At 38.6% G+C, this 21,726-nt stretch overlaps 1 protein-coding gene across 1 annotated transcript in view; it reads right to left on the minus strand.

Annotated features, from left to right (window-relative positions):
• Positions 1-21,726, minus strand: part of Cntnap2 (contactin associated protein 2) — a 1,965,545-nt gene that overhangs the window by 189,023 nt on the left and 1,754,796 nt on the right. The window contains exon 18 of the mRNA XM_034518882.2: positions 14,066-14,302. Coding sequence (XP_034374773.1) covers positions 14,066-14,302 — 237 coding nt within the window. The remainder of the gene's footprint in view (positions 1-14,065; positions 14,303-21,726) is intronic.

A 21,726-nucleotide genomic window follows, 5' to 3' on the forward strand; every position in this document is an offset into this window, starting at 1 on the left:
CCCTCCCTTCCTCTTTCATTCCCTCCTTCCATCCATCCCTTCCTCCCTTACTCTGTATTTTTTTTTTTTTACTTAACCAAATACAGAGAGCACCAAAGAAGGAGGGGGAGAGAGAAAGAGAGGAAGAAAGAAAAAGAGAGAGAGAGACCTGAAACTTCTAGAGGCTTAGTCAATAAAGTGCTTGTCTTTTTATTTTTATTTTTTAAATAAATGTGAGGGCCTGAGTTTGCGTTCTCAACTCCTACATATAAAGTTGGGTGGCAAGGTAGGAAGTAGGTCCCTAGAAGCTCACAAGCAAGTTAGCCTGGTCTGTGTGGTGAAATTCTAGGTCAATGCGAGGCTCTGTCTCAAGCAAAAGGTAGAATGTACCTGAGCATTGATGTCCAAGGTTGTCCTCTGACTTACATACACACCATGCTATACTTAGACTCCCTACTCCCAAAGTAAACACATATATACACACCTGCAACTGCACACACACACACACACACACACACACACACACACACACACACACACACACATGAAAGAACAAGAAGTTCAAAGTGGATGAGGCACATAATCTAATATTCACAGAACTTGTAAATTTATCATTATATGCTAACCTATCAGTAACAACATTCTTTTAAGGATAGCTGGAGCCTTGGGAGAGCAGTACCTGCAAATGGGCGTGTGCCACCATCTTCTCCAACCACATTTGAGAGTCTATTTAGCCTTTGGCAAAGGAAGAACTGTTGACTTGATTATTAAATGCCACTCATATGTCAAGCTTTGGGTACATGTTCTTTTTTGTCTCCCTAATTTGGGGACCTGAAAGTGAAGAAATGCCCCGGAGGTCTTAAATCAACAGGAATTGGAACCCTCTGTTTCTTTATGAAGCCATTTTCTTGTCTTTAATGGGCATGATGAATATAGGGAAACTTTCCAGTGATCAGAAGCACTCGACATACAGCGAGCTGCCTTCTGCTCCTGAGTTTTCTGTCTGAATGTTTGGGTCTGACCCACTGAATGTGTTGCAAAAGAGACCCCAAGCTAGTGGATACAGTGGCAGAAATAGGATTGGTGTCAGCCCTCATAATTCCAGTTTTCAGCTGCAATGTGTGAGCCAGGCAGTTTTTCATAATACAGTTAACTTCTAGACACCCTGGTGTTTTATTTTCAAAATAGAAGCAATCAGACCATCTCTTGGAATTACTGTGAGGATTAAATAAAGGCATGTGAACACACTTAGTTCCCTGTCTGGCATCAAAGGAGGTGTTCAACAAACTGTCAGATGAATACAGAAGAATGTAATATCCTTTTCAACCATGAGATACTTTGATTTGTGACAAAAAGAGCTTCGTGACCTCTTAAGAGTTAAGAGTAATTGAAGAACTGTGGAAATAAGTAACCCAATGACATTTGAATGTTAGGGCAAACGGTGAAAGTGTGCTTAGTAGTAAATTCATTATAGTTGTATGAATAAAGCAGTTTGATATTTTTAGAGGAATTGTGAAGTGCTATAATAACCACACATGGTACATGATTTGGGAAGATGCTGTAAAAAGCCATAGAAGGTAACATTTGTGCTAAGTGGACAGAAGACAAGAATGATAAGCCTGTTTGAAATTTGTAACCTGGTCTGCTATTTGGATTTGATGCATATAAACTAATTCATATTTGGACTGAATTTATAGGATTCTACTAGAAGACAGTCATTGAGGAAGCGAAAGTCAGCACATTAGACCTATTTAGAGGGGATTTAAATTAGATTGTTTTTTTAGAAAATTTATTTATTTATTCATGTCACATCCGAATATCAGCCGTCTCCCCAGTTCCCCCAGACACAGATCCCCATTCTTCCCTTTTTTTTCAGGGATCCTCATTCTTCCTCCCTTTTTTTCCTGAGGACAGGGATCCCCTCTGGGTTTGACATACTCTCACCCCTAGCACACTGAATCATTGCAGGACTAGGCACATAAATTAGATTACTTCTGTAAAACCTTAGAAAGCATTTTATTTATAGTATTATTAATTTTTATTTTGATTAAGGAATAAGTTAGGAGCTTGTGCAAATATTTGGGATTAGGTTATAGTTGGCTTAGACATGAGGGAAATTTGGACTTATTAACTTAACTACAGTTGTTAGAGTCCTTCCTTTCTTATTTTCTTCCTTTTCCTTCCTTCTTTCTTCCAACCCTCCTTCCCTCTTTCCACCCTGTCTCTCTTTCTTTCTCTCTCTCTTTCTTTCTCTCTCTCTCTTTTTCTTTCTTTCTTTCTTTCTTTCTTTCTTTCTTTCTTTCTTTCTTTCTTTCTTTCTTTCTTATCATCTTCATTTGTTTGTTCCCTCCTTTTAAAGATAAAGTTTCATGTAACTTCAGCTAGTCTTGAATTCATTATGTAGTTGAGGATGACCTTGAACTTCTTTTCTTCCTGCCTCTATCTTCCAAGTGCTGGGAAGAAGGATGTCACTATACCCAGTTTATGCAGTTCTGTGAAATCAAGCCCAGGGTTGTATGGTAGGCAAGCTCTCTACAACCTGAGCTATATCTGTAGCTTCAGTTCTCATCTTTAACAATGGGGCAGAAGAGGAAGAGAGACTATTAAACATTTGGAGAAAGACAAACATTTAGAAGAAGACTTGACAATATAGCAGCCACTCTATTTTTTGAAACTTTATAAGATGTTCAAGGATTATTTGCACTATGATGTGCCAGTAGGCTTTGAATGATAATATGTTGTCTATTGTAGGCATTCAACCAAGGACATCCTTAATTCTAGGATACCTGTGATATATAACCTTAAGAATAATCATAAATGTTTATATATATTTGAAGTAGAATCTCTCCATGTAGTCATTGCTAGCCTCAGACTTACTTTATAGCCTGAACTTGTTTCAAACTTGCCATCGCCATGATCCTCCTGCTTCAGCCTCCCCAGTGTTGATATTATAGGCCTATGATGCCACACCTGGCTTTGAACATCATAATATTGATGCTTTTTCAAGTCTTTTCACATACATCAGCTCATTTGATCTCCAGCCATGTAAACTATGCCTTTCACAGAACTGATGTAATTAGTAAAGAAACCGAATGCTGATACAGTTAGGCAATTGTTTAGCTTTGTTCCTGGTTACATTTAGATTGGATTCAAGTGGCTTTCAATCCATTCTTCTTCATCATTATAGCTACTTAGCTGGGATAAACGAAAAGCACAAATTTCTCTGCCAAAGACAAAATTAATGTAGAAAACTGTTGCCTGTATAATTGGTCAAAAGGACTGAGTTTGGTTTCTGTGAGAACACTGACAGGATGATTTGCATATGGACTAGGATTTGAGATCCTTCTAGATTATATTCGACCCAAATCTCTAAGGAGTTCCTCATGCTTTGGTGACTCCCAACCATAAGATTATTCTCATCACTGCTTCATAACTGTAATTTTGTTACTGTTATGAATCATAATGTAAATAACTGATACGTAACCTATCTTATATATGACTCCCAAAGGGCCCATGACCCACAGGTTGAGAAGGACTGATATAGAAGAATCTCAAATCCTAGCCTATATGCAAATGATTCTTTCTGATCTCACAGGGTCCAAAGCCTGTCCTGTGACAGGCAATGCTCTAAGCCATGCTGCTTAAGGACAATGGAGGGCCTGCTCTGGGTTACTTTGTCCTGTGGTTTTAGGTTTGCTCTATTCTTGAATGACTCTATTGTATAAGCAACAACAGCTTGGCCTGAGTGACTCCATTTGGGATTCAAGTGTCAAGAACATTTATTTTTTTTAACACAAGTAAGAGACCATAATCTGGTAGAATACCAGGAGGTACACAGTTTTATAATTTATTTTGTGGCAATAAAAATGGCAGCTGTGAATATATCACATTATATTGGAAATACCAGACACCTGAGATTGTCAGTCACATTCACATTCTTTTGAGCTTTCTGACTTTGAGTTCTGAATGGCCTCTATGACCTCTGTGCTAACTATTGTGTGATGTATAATAATATGTTAGCTGAGACCTAATACTAGTAGTTTTGATTGGATACAAAAAACTTGAGATGGCCAATGGCTAGCTATCAAGCAAAATGAGGATGGCTTGTTAAATTGAAGCTAATCAAATGAATTCAATTTGTGAATTTACTGTTATTCGATAAACTTTGATATAAACATATGTTTATATTTTTGACTGAGCACACTCTCCACCCTACCCTTGGATAAAGTTGTGAAAGATGCTCTCTTTTTAGATTCTTCAGCATGAACTATAGGTTTCCATGTCTCATTCAGTACCCTGTTTTCTCTTCCCATCATGCTGTAATTGGATTTCTTTACTCCACATCTCACACGTCAAGCTCCCTCTACTTATCCTGGCCTTCCTCAAAGGCAATCCATTGCTTCCCACATAGCAGCTTTCTCTCCAGTTCATCATAGTTCTCAAAACTTGTACCCGGTATGTATGAAGAAATGCGATTGTTGTTAGTTGTGCAACTACATTATCTTCCTTCATTTTTTACTGAGTGAACTCTGTTAACTTTTACTGCTGGGAATTCAAGTTAATGAAGGCTCTTTGCCTTATATGGATTCATTACTTTCAAAGCCACCTATTGCTTAGTAAACACAGCTTTTATAAGAGCTAGCTAGAGAATATGGGAAGGACAAGTGAAATATCTCACTCTGTTCCATGCCAGTCTTCAGGAAAACTTGAAGACTATGTATTAAAAATGTCAAGTCTTGGGCAGGAGAGATGGCTCAGTGGTTAAGAGTTCTGGCTGATCTTCCAGAGGAACTACATGTTTCCAGCACTCATATAGTTGCTTACAGTCATCTGTCAATCTAGTTTTAGGGGATCCAAAACCTCTTCTAACCTTTACAGGCACTGAATACATGTGTTGCACAGACGTATACATGGGTAAAATACCCATATACATAAAAATGAAATATTCCAAATTCTAGACAAAGGAAAAACACAGTTGAGTTTAATAATTTCTGTTCTGTAGAAAATATCATCCTGAGTGAGTTAACCCAATCACAAAAGAACACACATGGTATTTACACACTGATAAGCGGATATTAGCCCAAGGAAGACCAAGTGTGGATGCCTTGGTCCTACTTAGAAGGAGTAACAAAAATACTCAAGGGAGCAAATATGGAGGCAAAGTGTGGGACAGAAACTGAAGGAGGGGCTGTCTGGAGATCATTCCACCTGGGTATCTATCCCATGTACAGTCACCAAAGGTAGACACTGATGTGGATGTCAGCAAGTGCATGCTGACAAGAGCCTGATATAGCTGTCTCCTTAGAGGTCTGCCAGAGTCTGAAATATTCAGAGGCAGATGCTCACAGCTAACCACTGATCTGATCAAGGGTTTCCTAATGGAGGAGTTAGAGAGAAGACTGAAGGAGCAGAAAGGGTTTGTGACCCCATGAGGAGAGTAACAATACCAACCAACCAGAGCTCTCCAGGGTCTAAACCACCAGCCTAGGAGCACATAGGGAGGGACCCATGACTCCATCTGTCTATGTAGGTGAGGATGGCCTTGTCGGGCATAGGTGGGAGAGGAGATCCTTGGTCCTATGAAGGCTAAACACCGAGTTGGGGGAAATTCGAGGGTGGAGAGGTGGGAGTGGGGGGGTAGGTGGGGGCACATTCTCATGGAAGCATGAGGAGGGGGGATGGGATAGGAGGTTCCTGGGTGGTGGGGGGAATGGCAGTAAGGGGATAAAATCTGAAATGTAAATATAATATCCAATAAAAATAAATTAAAAAATCTATCTATACAAACCCCAATTAACATCTTTAAGAAAAAAACATTCTGTATAGATTGAATAGTTTACAAGTCAGAGTATTATCTGTATGATTTTTAGATATGATTTTCAATTACTTTCTCATCATTTTTTGCTTCTATTCCAAATCTATGAGTAGTCTTAAATTGTTTATGTCAATATTTTAGTTGGATTAATAAAGGGCTTTCATAGCAATACAAAAATAATTTCTGTTCTGTCAGTGTTTGGTTATAATTGGGAGGGGAAAAAAAGTAAAATGCTCATTTATCTAAAATCCACAATTAAAATCAGTAGAAGTGACTGAATTATTTCAAAGGTTTGACTGATCTGTAAAATGGATAACAAAATTGTAAACTTTAGAAAAGTCAGTTCAATGACCCTCAAACTTATTTGGAACCTCAATGGATCCTTGATGGGCCCTCGGATCCATCAAGAAAGTAGATTTCTTTTAGCCCAGGGGTGACTAGAGTGAACCTGATTGCTGAGGCCAGGGCTGCCTGTTGGAAAGACGCACTCACAGAACAGTGGAGTGGGCAAAGTGCTCAGAGGCACAAAAGCTTCATAAGCTGCAGACATAATGAAATACTCAGGGGGATGAGGACTGCTGAGTGGGCTTGCTTACAGGGAGCTCCAAGCTTGATTAATTTAAAAGGGAAGCTCTGGGTGCAACTTATGGGTCACTGTAGACTTGTGGACAAAAGAAATGCATAGAGAAACCATGGGGATGATCCGTGAAAAATAAAGAGAGTGTTGTTACTTTAAACTTCACAGTATTTAGTGTTCTGATCATTGTTGAAGAAAGTGAAAGAAAAACAGGCACAAAACACAGGAGAAATCAGTTGTAACCCAAACCTGATGGGGATTAGCAAACAGCAGGAAGTTGAAAAAAATGTGATTTATCCCATTATCAAAGCAAAAGTCCAAAAACTTTGTCATCTGTTAGGTTTCTACAGTTTTAAAAGGACTGACTTTACCCACTGCTGGTTTAAATCCCTTCCTCTGAGAATGTTAATTGGCCAGATTTTTTTCTACCCAGATTCCCAAGGAGAACCAGGGGGAGAGAGTAAATGCTCTTTTACCACCATAAAGTTCTGGAAGTCACTTAAACTACTCACCAGTCTCCGAAGTTTCTAGAGTTTGGAATCTGGTTAAAAGCTTGCTTGTTTTTTTCTTCCTTCTTCCCTCCTTTCCTTCCTTCTTTCCTCCCTCCCTCCCTCCCTCCCTCCCTCCCTCCCTCCCTCCCTCCCTCCCTCCCTCCCTTCCTTCTTTCCTTCCTTTCTTCTTTGCCTTTCTTCCCTCCCTCCCTTCCTTCTTTCCTGCCTCCCTCCCTCCATCCCTCCCTCCCTCCCTTCCTTCCTTCCTTCCTTCTTTCCTTCCTTTCTTATTAGCCTTTCTTCCCTCCCTCCCTTCCTTCCTTCCTTCCTTCCTTCCTTCCTTCCTTCCTTCCTCCCTCCCTCCCTTCCTTCCTTCCTTCTTTCCTTCCTTTCTTCTTTGCCTTTCTTCCTTCCCTCCCTCCCTTCCTCCCTCCCTCCCTCCCTCCCTCCCTCCCTCCCTCCCTCCCTCTCTTCCTTCCTTCCTTCCTTCCTTCTTTCCTTCCTTTCTTCTTTGCCTTTCTTTCCTCCCTCCCTCCCTGCCTCCCTCCCTCCTCCTCTCTCTCCTTTTTCTTTTACCTTCCTTCCTTTTTTGTTCATCAGCATGTGTGAACCCCTATCCACACATCCTTGTTTTTTTGTCCCATTACTCTTTTCACTCGCTTCCTTTTTGAAAATCTTTCTAAGTTTTAAAAGCAGATTTTTTTTTTTTTTATATTTTCATGAGATTTCAAATTACAACCTACGGTGAGAAGATTTAAGAACTATATTAACAGAGAAGGGTATTTTTTCCTTCTTGAATAACACTGTAAGGGGAAAAGGAGAAAGAAATTCAGCTCTTCATATTTGGTTTTCTTCCAGATCTATCAAATGAAAAAGATGCCCATGACATTCTCTCTTCCTATTGTTAAAGGACTGTTCCACTGTTGGAGGACTATGCTTCAGGATGGTGTTTCCCTGGTGGAAGATTGTGTTTGTCTGGTGGAGGACTATTTTCCCAGCTGGGATTCTTAAGATTACACAGGCAGCCCTGTGAAAATACTCATTGCTGCCAAGAGCTTAGCTGTGTTCGTACAACATAAACTTCTAAGATACACAGAGGCCAAATTTCTCTTGCTCCTCTACCCCACTTGTTTAAAATATTTTATATTAGTTGATGTTTTTAGTCAACTCTATTTACAGTATAATTCAGTCAACCGAATTTATTATGGCCTCTGTGTTCCACACCTAAGGTGGTAGAGAAGATGACTGTGTAGTCTCTAAGTTGCTTTTGACCTGCCTACATCCTGCCTACATCCTCTCACTCAACAAGAGGGTAAACCTATGTGTTAAAAGTCAAACCTGGACTTGAGGCTAAAATTTCCATCAGAAAGGAAGTAGGAACTTCTGTGGTAACTCAGTTAGGCTTTGGCAAAGGGGCTGGGTGTATACTGTACACCAAGGATTGTGCTAACAGATGGTTAGGTAGGATGTGGTGGGTTCAACTTCCATGATTGTAATCCTTGAGTACTTAGGTTGTGGAGATCTCATTCCATCTTCAGAATACTATTTATGTGTCTAATATTAACTAAAGGAGTCATTTTATGATACTCCCATTGTTCCTGAAGTACCAAAGTAACAATTTAGTGCTCTACAGTCACCGAAACAATGCCAAATACACATCTGACTGCAAAATATTCTAGAGAAGCCTTAAGAGTTGGTATGCTTTAAGGTAAAAATAAAAGAAATGTAAATAAAAAGGCATGAAGTGCCGAGAGTACAGAATAGCATTTGTCATTGGACTAAGTGTGTTAGATTCTCTGTTTATAAGTAAATCCAGAAAATTCAATGTCATCATCATAGTCACAGTGGTCTTAGGAAGTAGATAACATATGTTCTTGAAAACGAGGCTGAGTGTTATCCAAGTTTTTCAGGGCTATATCATATGGATACGGAAGGACATTGGATTCAAAGCCAGACCTAATTCCATTATTCATTTTCTAGATAGAGAGCTGTACTGGCCATTAATAATACAGATCATAAAATCTTAGTCAATGTCATAGAACTCAGGAGGGAGAGGAGATGTGCTCATCCGTGTGCAGGGGATGCACATTTGTATCATCATAAACAATGGTAACACTGATGATTGAGCTTCCCACCCATCACCCAGCAGTCTCATGACTGCAAGCCTTCAGATTTGACCCTATCTGAGCAACAAGCAAGTGAAAGCTTGAGAATATCATAGGAGTCTCTAAAGTTAGAAAATGGTTTAAAAATTTCCTACCCCTGCCAATGGCGTGCTGAACTTGGCTAAGCAAAGGGATCATTAGAAAGTATTTTTTAGCTGTCAGAGGGACACAGGACTCACATATATTGCTATAATACACTGCAGAATGTTTTGATTTTGAATAAACCATTGCAATGTTCTGAGAATGTCACAATGGTCAGACACAAGCAAAGCTTCCAGGCACATTAGAGGTTTACTATGTTTTGAATGGGTCTTTGGAAACTCAATCTTCACTGCAAATGTGTTGACAAATAGGATGGGGGAGGTGACTATGTCCTCAGGGCTCTGCCTTCCTGAATGGATTAATGCAGAGATGGTGGAAATGAGTTATTTTGAGATAGGGTTTTGATGAAAGGTTTAGTTTGGCTTCCTTTACACTCTTGGTATTGCACACTTTCTATTTTTCTTCCTACCATGAATGTTACATCATGAAGGTGCTCATCAGATGTGGGTCACTTGTTCCTGGACTTTCCAGCTTCTAAAACAATGAATCAAATTGTTGTGTGTAATTATTAAAAAAAAATCAGTCCACACTAACACAAGCTACTCTATGGCTGTGGTGGTCTCCCCAATCCCACTCACATTCCCAGTCATCCTCCTGTGGCTAGCTGTCACAAATCCTTGTAAGCCAGTAAAATCAAAACTCTAGAGGCTTTTAATTTATTCAGTCAGAATTATAACAATAAATTCTCAACCTACAAAATGCCCACACATTGAACTCAGAACCAATTGATATTGATACAAGCTGCCCACCTAGACTGGACAAATTGCAATATATTATTCTAGTGTGCTTCTATGATATTCATAGCTACCTATGGCTATTTCAAGCCATGCGTATTTGATTTATGCTCTTCTTCTGTCTTGTCTCCTTGTCCAATCTCCCCTGTCTCTGTTTATCTCTGTCCTCACTCTAAAATTCTCAGCCCACCTTCCCTTTCCACTGCCCGATCACAGGTTCTGTCATTATCTTTTGCCTGCCCTCACCTGCATATAGACAGCAATCTACATCAAATGAATTTCTTTGTTTTTTAAATTGCCAAGTCTGGGATGTTCCAGTATAGCAGTGCACATGGACTACTGACGTTCTTTAACTGCTAGTTAAATAAGTAAGACATAGTTTCCAAGACTCTAGAGAAGAAATCTTCCTTGCCTCTTCCAGACCCCAGTGGCTGCAGAAGCCATAGCCTTGTAGGACCATTACTTCACTCTCTAGCTCCTTTATCTATGTTGCAGCATGTCTGCAAGTCTTCCCCTCTTCTTACAAGGGCTATCATTTAGAATTTAGACTCTTCCCTAAATCAGTTACATTAACCCTGAGCTGTGACTGCTAACAGGGAATAGTCTGAGATTCCAAGTAAAGATGAATTGGGGCTCCCATTAAACTCCAAAAATCTATTACTTTTCATTTTCTATAAAATCACACAGGAGACACTCAGAGATTATATACTTCAAACTATGTGGCATATTTATGATGGCTGTTAAGAATGGCTTTAGTAATCATAATATATTTGTGTGTTTGGGGTTTGACTGTCCAATAAAGAATAGGTTCAATTAGAAAAAAAAAAAAAACAAAAAAACCTCAAACCTATCTTTGTCACAGTTAAGTAACTATACATTTGGTTCCCGGTGAAGGTTGAGGATATCACACTCTCAGATACATTTTCTTTGAAGATTGGAATGACCTCTGACTCTGGGAGTATCTAGGCCTCAGTCAATGGGTTCTCAAAGAGTTTTTCTGTGTAATGGACCTGCCTTATCTGAGTTAAATGGATGGTGGTGGGTAAATACTTTGAGACAATGGGAAAGCCATAGTTTTCTAAAGATAGATGATATGATGGGCTGTGTGGTCTAGTGATATCTGTTTCCAGGGTGCTCCCTGTTTAAGATGCAAAAATGCCAGAGAGAACTAAAAGATAATTCCTTTGAATGTTCATTGAACAGCAGGCTGTTTTAAATGCATTGAGAAATGGATTTTCAAGAGTAACTTAATTATCATCAATTTTCACTCGACATGAAACTCATTCATTCCAGATAACATGACTAGATTATACAATAATTTCTAGTTAATCAGTAGACATTTTCTCATAAGAGACAGCTACTTCTTAAGTATTCCCACTAAGAGTTCTTCCTTCTACTTCTTTTCCCAAGAAGAAGAAGAAAAGCAATGAAATCATAAATAACATAACATTGGGTGAAGAATATAAACTATAAGTAAGCAAAAACAAGTTTTAAAAAGTCCACTCTTGTTCCCTTTCTGCAAAACAAACAACCCCCACAGTTATATTGTGTAATGTATGCTCAATTTGCTTTACAATGTGTGTATAGATGTGTGTTCAAAAAGGTTTATTTTGTCATTTATTTATGTATATGTCTCTGTATGAGTATGCGCACATGAGAGCAGGTTCTTGCAGAGGCCAGAAGAGGGCACTAGAACACCTGGATCTGAGATTGCAGGTTGTCAGCTGCCTGATATGGGTATTGATAATTGGATGTGAGTTTTTTTTTTTTTTTCCCAAGAATAGCAAATGCTCTTAACTGCTGAGCTGTCTTCTTCAGTCTCTACCTGTGCATTTTTTGAAACAGAAACATGTAACTGGGTTGTGTGTGGTGGGTTGGGACCAGCTTCATTCACTTAGAAAATATTGGGTATTTTCTACATCTAAATGATGAAAGGATTACTTCAGAAAAACCATAACTGAGCCTATTCTGTTGATAATGTGTTTGGTTGTAGAAATTGCTATCCAGGTACAAGGCTACCAGGGTGGTGAGTCCCGAGAAGACAGAAGGAGAACTAGAATGGGGGTTTACCAAGAAGATACTGTCATTAACACACGCTGAAGCTTGCTGAGGACATAAATCAGTGTGGCTGCATCTTCTGTTTAAACTAGTATTACTGTCACTTTAACCGAGGCAAGGGAGGGACTTATCTCCCAGAAGGATGCTCACAAATTCTTTTCAAATATACTTACAGTTTTCAATTAATTTTTTTTGTTAAAACTATTGAGGCAAATGCAAATTCATTGTAGTAAGCTGCCAGTAGGAGAATATTGAGATGTCTTTTTGTACAAACCCTTTGAGATAACGTCAAAGGGAATATATAGCCTTTGTTTACCTTCATTTCTGATGCTGGCTAAAGGGAAAGGGAGATGCCCCTTCTTGAACATTGCCTATTAACCCCCAGAGGTCTTGTGTGAACTGCTGTGTTTAACTTAACTCTCCAGTAAGAGGGGGAACATGATTTGCTTTAAATTGTTACTTACACAGTGCAATGTCTCAGGCATTAGCCCTTACTTGATTGCATTCAGACATTACGTTGGCAAAGGAATGGACTGCATTAAATTAGCATCAAGCACAACGAATGGTAATTGCAAGACTGTCATTTCTACAAGTGCAAAATTGATGTGTTCTGCAAGCCCATTCCATTGTATGCCACGGGAAAATCACAGAAGCATGTTGTTCTGAGCAGACAAAATGCAATGTAATGGCCCTGTTAATGTGTCTTGGTATTTTTCAGCAATGGTGTTCCTTTCCACCTTTGTTCTTGTCTCACACTCATTCTTCAAATCCTGTCTGATCTAATTTGTATGCTCATATTCTAGCCCTGCCAGACAGTAGACTGGATGTTCAGGCAAACGTTGTGGAACAATTCCTTCTGTGTGTAGCATCTTATGTGAATAACGCCAGCATAAACAGCCCTCCATGTATTCATGAAAATATGAATAAGTACTTATGTAAAGCTTCTTAGATAGAGACACAGAAACAGCTTACAGCAAACTTTCTCCAAATGCTATACGTTCATTTAGAAAGAAAGAGTGATTTACAGGCTTTTGTGGCTTAGGAGAAGTGCCAGCTGCCATTCTTTGTACTCTTCCTGTTTACATATGGGAAATTAGGCTTTGCCAGTTGAGTGAGTTGTTTTTTTTTTTTTTTTTTCAGTAACATGTGATCACAGAGTATATCCCAGTGAAAACATGTTATCTTAGTTAGGGTTTTATTGCTATGAAGTGACACCATGACTACAGCAATCCTTATAAAGAAAACATTTAATTGGGGCTGGCTTAGAGTTTTCAAAGGTTTTAGTCCATTATTATCATGATGGGAAGCATGGTGGCATGCAGGCAGACATGATGCTGGAGGAGGAGCTCAGAGTTCTACATCTGGAGCCTCAGGCAGCTGGAAACTGCCACACTAGGCCTAGCTTGAGAATATGTGACCTCAAAGCTCACCCTCACAGTGACACATTTTCTTCAACAATGCCACAGTTACTTTATCAAGGTCACACCTCCTAATAGTGCCACTATAGTGCCAAGCATTCAAACATGAGTCTATAGGGCCATTCCTATTGAAAACCACCACACATGTATATGCATTGGGCTCTTGTAGTTTTATTGTCCATGTGGAACTTACTACAGATTTAAGGACTCATTAAAGACTACACTAATACTGTAATAAATGATGCTCTAGGTTGACCAATCATATTTCAGTATCTTTGTAGGTTGAGAACCACTTATAAAAGTGTTTTGAGTAAGTGTAATTATAACGATAATAACAATCTGAGCAGAGATAACCTCAAACTTTAGCAGCTGGTGGGGGTAAAGGCACAAAAATATCAATGGGCTGCATTTGACCATTGACCCTGACATGGGATGGTGAAGCCCGAGTTTCCTGTAGAGTTCCTGTACTTTGTTAATCATCATTACAAGATGGTGACATTGTAATGTTTCAGCCCGTGTGGGATCGGGGGAATTGTGTACTAGGTTCAGATCTCTTAGTAAACAACAAAGGTAAGGTATAATAAGTTGTTCTCTCTTAAGGAGGGAGAGGAATTCACCTTACCCTTAGAAACAAACACAAATATTTGCATCTGAAGAAGCTCTAGATAGATGATTTGGTCGTATAATGATGTATAAAGATTGGACTGGAAGTTGTCTCTGCCATACCTTTGTTGCAGAATGTCCCATCATAGGCCGTGTTAGAGCAGTCACAGGAGTAGCCATGGTATTTTTCGATGCATTTGCCTCCGTTTTCACAGTTAGCCCCATAGCTGGTGCAGTGGCCTGAGCATCCAGATTTGAACCCAGATGTGACCTTTGCCCTTTCTTCCAAGTCAAGTGTCACGCCATTCATCCTCAAGGATCGGATGCAGCCCAGGAAGCCCTGCTGGCCACCAGCACCACCTGGGAATGACAGAAAGCACAGAGTTCCAACGGGTTCTTTGAACAGAGTTCAAAGGGCCTCTGTAACTGCCTTTTCTCTCAGCATGTTTAGGAAATTGCAGCAGGAGAGAGTTGATAAGCACAACTAGTCTCTTTTCCCTTTCGAGTTGGTCCTGTCTAAACAGAAAGAGTTGAGACTTTTCCCTTAGGCTGTAGTGTCTAATTAAAAGAGGCTGTCTTCTGAGAAGAAATAAACTTGCCACTGAAACAAAGTGTTTGTAGATATGTAAAAATGTATAATCTGGATTCTTATGGAAAAGAGGCTTACAGAAATCTTTAGTTTGCTCTTTCATTTCAGAGTGTTCAGTCCTATAGCGTTATCTCCTGAGCTATAAAGGCAGAGAGGCATGAATACATTAGCATAGTTAAGTAAGTCAATTAGGCAGGAGGCATAAATTCATTTGAAATGCCATTGTATTTGGTGATTCTTGTCTCATGAAATGTTTTGCTTTGAAGTTCACATTAAGGTACTCAAGACGTCTTGGCTAGAAGCATGAATGAACTACATAGAAATCAAGTATGGTACAGTTTTTAATATTTGAGGTTGGATTTTATTGCTTTTTATAAATGTCATTTCAAGACATATAGCTGTGAAATGCTGTTTGGGGGATAATGTACACACACATACACATCATGCTAAAGAGTAATATTTGAGCAGCCATCTTGGCTCTTTTTAGCTGTCACTGACTTTTTCTTTAGCTTATACGCAAAATGATAGATTTTATTATGACACCTTCATACACATGCATCATTGTACATTGCTCATAGTCACTCCCTACTACCCTCCCTCATCTGTCCTCCTCACTTGTCCCCTTTAACAATAAAGTTTCCTTTCTGTTCTGTTTTTATGTCATATTAATATACGTGCTGTCATCATGAACACCCAGCAGCTGTGGATACCTGCATAAGATCTGCACAGAATTGAGCCCCTCAGCATTCTAACATAAATGGGGATGAAGCTGTTGAGGTCCTACCCTTCCCTGACCAGTTATTGGTGTTTATTGTTGTTGGATGAGGAAGAATCATTTCTTCTAGTAGAGTATCCATTGGTAAGTTGCCCAGGCTTTCAATAAATGACTCCTAACCCATGTGCATTCAGGTATTCCTAATTAAGCTCGGCAGGGCAAAGGAAGACATGAAATATGTTGAGATGAACAAAGGGGTCAATGGGAATGGATGAGAGATAAGAGAGGATGAATATGATCACAGTACATTTATAATATATGAAACAGAAGGTTAAATTTCAAAGTAAATAAAAAAGACACGTGACATTCAGTGATGTTCATTCTGTTTCCTGGAGTAAGTTACAGAGTAGGACTGAGGTTGACAAGCAGAACATAGTAAAGAGGTTCTAATGGACATACAAGGACGCATAACAACATTGTATTCCAGGTGGATTTAAATGAGTCTGTAATATTCTTCCATAGCTATGATTTTTTTAACAGCTGATAAAGTGAGTGCTCATATCTGTTTCTTATATGTTTAGTTGTGAGCCTTTGACAGCCGAGCCATCTCTTCAGCCCTCATATCTATATCTTATAGCAGACCCATCTTTGGAAGTAAGTCCAAAATGGATCATATATAGAATTATGGGAAGGCATTTCTGATGAAGTTTTTTAAAAAGAAAATATGATTACTAAAACCAAAAACCAAGTTAGTCTTTTGCTATAATTTTGGATCTGTGTATTTTTATTATTTATTTGATTTATTTTTTTCTTTTGATAATTTCAAACATAGGTACCATATTTACATCATTTCTATTCCCTCCCCAAGTTAGTGGCTAATCAACAGCTACGCGTGTCTTATTCCAGTAAATATCATGCACCTGATCCTCACCACAACCTGCAAAGGAAGGTATTAACATTACTATTCCCATTGTACAGGTAATGAAAATTGAGACCCTGAGAAGGTAAAAACTTTACTCAAGGACTTAGAGCTCCCAAACAGAAAAAGTGTGTCAGATTTATCTTATTCCTGAGCCTATTTATGGTTTCATTGGCCAGTGATAATCATGTAATGCAGAGGCAAGGCATTTGGCCAGGTACACCTCAGTTGTATACATTCATGGGACAAATATCTGGATACTTTAAAAATGAAGTAGTCTATATTCTGGGCGCATATTTTAATACATATGAATATGTATAGTATAAAATGATACTATTACATATGGCAGGATGACATGATATATTATGATTTAAGTATGCACATATATTAATATTAAAAACAGAGAACAGAAAGGGAACTCTATTGTTGAAGGAAAGGAGACAAGTGAGGGGAATAGATGAGGGAGGGTGGTGGGGAGTGACTATGAACAAAGTACAATGATACATGTGTATGAAGATGTCATAATAAAATTCACCTCTTTCTATATGAACTAAAGAAAAGTCAGTGCTGGCGAAAAAGAGCCAAGATGGCTGCTCAAACATCATTCTTCAGCATGATGTGTGTGTCTGTGTGTGTCTGCCTATCTGAAACAGAGAAATATCTCAGTCACTAGGCTGAGGGCAGGAGAGTACCCTTGAATTTTCTCTCTCCAATCCAAGACATCTGTTTTCACTGCCTTCAGAACTGGCACTCCTTATTCTTGGACTCTAGAACTTGTAGTGAATTATATTGCCAATTCTCTTGTTTTTCTAACTTCCACACAGCTGACTGCTACATTTCTTAGTTTTAATAACTCCTCAATCTAACTCCTCAACAAAACTCTGAATAAGTAAAAAAAAAAAAAGTGTGATGTTGTGGCGATGGTAAAGTGCTTGTAGCATAAGAACCCAAGTTCAGAACCTCAGCGTTCATTTAAGAGCCAGGTGTGGCAGCATTGCGTGTAACAACCAGTGCTGAGCTAGGGAAGACAGGTGGATTTCTGAGGATCACCAGTCAGCTAGCTGGTCTATCCAAAATGGTGAGCTCCAGGTTCAGTGAAAGACCCTGTCTTAAATGTAAGGTGGAAAGCAAAAGGAAGATATGAAATGTCAAATTTTGGTTTCCACAAGTACATGCACAGGTGAGCACATCAGCTCATGTGTGCCTGCACAGACAGACAGACAGACAGACAGACAGAAACACACACACACACACACACACACACACACACACACACACACACACACACACAGTATGCACAAAACACAATGCACATACAAACAAGTGGAAATTTCAGTAGTGCCTTGCTGTTTAGATGAGGTTATCTGGCTGGAGACGCAGTCAGATCACTTGACTTGTCATCCTGGTCAAAAGTACATAGGCTGAACATTCATTGGGCAAGACTAGTGGACCAAAGCCTCCATTGCAGGATGAATCAGAATCTGCTTGTGCTTATACATCCTTACCAGGGAAATGGCATTCTTCTACTGCCCTTTTGAGCCCAAATATTACAGTGCTTTTCTTAGGTCATATATTGATTTGAATAAGCACTCTCTAAAGTAGCATCTTGTTTTTATAAAATATTTGAATAAGAGATGAATTGAAAAGAGTCCTGTGTTCTTTTGGATGAAAGCTATGCAATAGTAAATAGCAAACCAAGTTATTAAACACAACCACTTTGAAGGATTTCCCATCCTGCCATCTGCTTGTCAGCACAGCCTCACACCTCTGTGCTGGAGGGAATTAGAGCCTCTGCCTGGTTTGGAAGTAATTCAACCCATTAGTCACCCTTTGTGTGTTAGAATTTCAATTTGGCTCCTACTACTTTTGCTGCTCTGGTTTTTGTTCCTGCACTGAGGGATTTTCCAAAAGGCCTTTTATTACATAAGTGCATAGCTATTTGAATTTTCACCACCAGTCAATTAAGACAATTAAACCCTATCAGAAACATGCTGAAAAAAATCAAAGACTGTTTTTAGATATTCCCCTCTCATGTATGCTTAGTTATCAATGGAACAGTTATTGGTTGTGTAGATCATCTATCTATCTATCTATCTATCATCTATCTACCATCTATCTATCTCTTTATCTAATAATCTCTCTCTATCTATCTATCATCTATCTATCTATCTATCTATCTATCTATCATCTATCTATCTCTTAATCTATCTAATAATCTATCTATCTATCTATCTAATAATCTACCTATCTATCTATCTATCTATCTATCTATCATCTATCTATCTCTTAATCTATCTAATAATCTATCTATCTATCTATCTATCTAATAATCTATCTATCTGATAATCTATCTATCTATCTATCTATCTATCTATCTATCATCTATCTATCAATAAGCAAGATACATAACTAAACCTAGTTGCCACTCAGACATAATGAATTTACTATTAGAAGACAACCATAATTACTTAAAAATATTTTAACCTTTATTTTTATTTTATGCATATGGTGTTTTGCCAGCATCTATGTCTGTGTATCACCTAACTGCAGTGTTATGGAGGCCAGAAAATGTCACTTCATCTCTAGAACTGGAGTTCAGATAGTTCTCAACCAACATGTAGATGCTGGGAATTGAATTCAGCTCCTTTGGAAGAGCAGCCAGTGGTGTTAACCGCTGAACAATCTCCCTAGCCCCCTGTTATCTGTGAACATACATGAATGTAAAAAAGAAAAGGCATAAAGAAACAGGAGCATAACAGGCATTGTCCTCAAATTTGCCTTCTCTACTTATGACATATTTTCCCAAACAATGCAAGCATAGCCAGAACATCTTGTTTAATATTTCACAACACGTCTTTGTAGGGAAGCTGTCACTCCTTCTGCCATTCCATTGCTAATGGAACTTTAATTTTATAGGCTATTTTAATAATATAAAGTTTGTAAACAACTCAGCATAGTTGCCCAGTTCTTCCTTAGATTTCACAATTGCTCTCTCTCTCTCTCTCTCTCTCTCTCTCTCTCTCTCTCTCTCTCTCTCTCTGTGTGTGTGTGTGTGTGTGTGAGTGAGTGTGCTAGTGTGTACACACAATATATGTGCAGGTGCTTATGCATGAATAGAGACCAGAATTCTCTTCCTCAGCTGCTATCTACTTTATTTTTGAGTCCGGGTCTCGGCAATTGGAGTTCACGGATTGGCTAAACTGGTTGGCCAATAAGCACTAGGGATCTTCCTGTCTCCAATGTCTCTCACTGGGATTACAGGTACATGCTTCCAAGTTTAGCTTTTTCCATGGGTGCTAGGGTTCCAAACCCAGGTCCTGATGCTTGTGTAGCAAGTACTTTACTGCTAGTATACTTGAAAGTCTCTTAAGAACAATGAATCAATTTATGTTGTATCAGAATAGAATGAAATGCATACTTGCTTCATATAATCCTGATATGAAGATGCATCAGCTCAACTAAATGGGAACAAATTTAGTTTTAATTATTAACATGAATTTTTTGAATCATTCTTTTCTTATTTTTAAACCATTGCTTCATGTTTTGGCTTTTGGAAGTAGATAAGAGATGGTATGTTTTTGTTGATTGATAATAACAGCTTGACCTTTATCTCTTTTCTGTGAATTTTGTACTTATTTCCTCTAGTTTAAATTTTCTAAATTGTATATGGTACTTTATTTCCCCATAAAAGTTTTGAATGGTTGCGAAGTCACACTGACCTACTTATTTCTATGATTCCTGCTTTTGATATCAGGTTTGTAAAGACTTTAGGCAATGCACATCGATTACTTAATTATGCATATTACATAAACATATGTAATATATATATCCTTTGAAACTTTATTTCACTTAGCATTTTAATCTCTAATTCCTCTCTTTGTCCTTTACTCTCTTCCTCCTTCTTCTGATCTATCTCTTTTTCACTTTGCCCAATACTATGGATTAAATCCAGATGAGCATGCCAGGCAAGCACTCTGAGCCATAGCACAAGCCCTGTGGCCATAATACGTCAGTATAGTGTGATTTACATTTATTCACTCATTGAACTAAGTTTTAGAAAATTCCCTCTTAATTTATAAATCAGGTGAGTGAAGTGCCATTTCTGCCTGCACTAAGTTAAGCTCTTTTCTTTCCTAGGTGGCCTCCTGATTTATTTAAATGGATCAGTGAGCTAGAAAGTACATTTCCTGATCTACTTGATATGAAGAAAAATCTTTTATCCTGAACATTGTCATTATATATTATGCAAAAGATGTTAATGCACCAGAACCAGTAGAAGTTGAGTTCAATTTACTGCTTTGTAGAAATCTTTCTAGGTGGCAAATGTCATAAGTTTAAATTATAGGTCTTCAAGTGAAAACGCTACTTAACCTTTGTTTAATTAGAAAATCAACACATTGTCATTGGGGAGAGCCCCCTGCCATGCCAGGGCTTCATGCACATTAGTCAGACCTGTGATAATTATCCAAGGTGAGATGTGGGTTTAATTTGTATATCATTTTTCATCTGAAATGCTATGCAAGTATTGCAATTAAAGATTAATTATGAAAGTGTTGTAACTACCCATAATAAGTAATACAACCATCAAGTGAAAAGAACATTTTGGGAAAATAATCAGGTGTTCTATTTAAAATAAGTTTGGGAATGATGATTGAGAGGAGTTATAAAAAAATAGATCATCTTCAAACCCAGAGCTTAACAGTATCAAAAGTGATAAGTTTGACCCCAAAATATTCATGATGGCAAGAAAACACATTACACATTGTACACTTGAACCAGTCCCTTTTAGAAGTGTGTGTGTGTGTGTGTGTGTGTGTGTGTGTGTGTGTGTGTGTGTTTAATGTGTGTATCTTACTACTGTGAAAAGGTCTCTGCCTTTGTACCATGGAGATATTTAACAGGAACCTCGGTATATAAACCACATGTTAGAAGGTGGCAACCACCATGGGAAAGCAGTCAAGCAGGGTTAAATGGAATGTGGAGTTGGACAAGGATCAATCTTAAATAGAGCAGTTAAAATGGAACACATTGAGAAGGGACAGAAACAGAATAGAAAAACATGTCCATGGAGAGAAGCTCCATGACAAAGGGGTTATGGGATGTTCCCCTGCAGGGTGAGGGACAGGAGGGAAGGAGAATGGTGAAATAGAAGCAGTACAGGATGCTCAGGGAAGTGAAGCCATGGATTATTTCATAGGTTTTGTAAGTAAAGTACAAGGAAAAGCATTTCTAGAATGATGCATAAGGACATCGCTCTTTTAAAGGATTTTTATGTGTATAAGGGTTTTGCTTGCATGTCTGAATGTGAACCAAGTATATGCAGTGTTCAGACAAGAGGGTGTCAGATCTCATGGAATTAAATTACAACAGTTGTAAATCACCATGTGGATATTGGGGACTGAATCCTAGGTCCTTCGCAAGAACCACAAATACTTTCAAGCTGTTTTTCTAAACCCTAGACTCTGTTTTTGCCTACAGGTTAGTGCTGATGGAATTACAAATAGCCACATGCCACCCTGATGCTGGGCACAATTTGATATGGGGTGGGTAGGTAAACAAAC

This window comes from Arvicanthis niloticus, chromosome 15, assembly GCF_011762505.2.
Source record: "Arvicanthis niloticus isolate mArvNil1 chromosome 15, mArvNil1.pat.X, whole genome shotgun sequence".
Lineage (NCBI taxonomy): Eukaryota > Metazoa > Chordata > Mammalia > Rodentia > Muridae > Arvicanthis > Arvicanthis niloticus.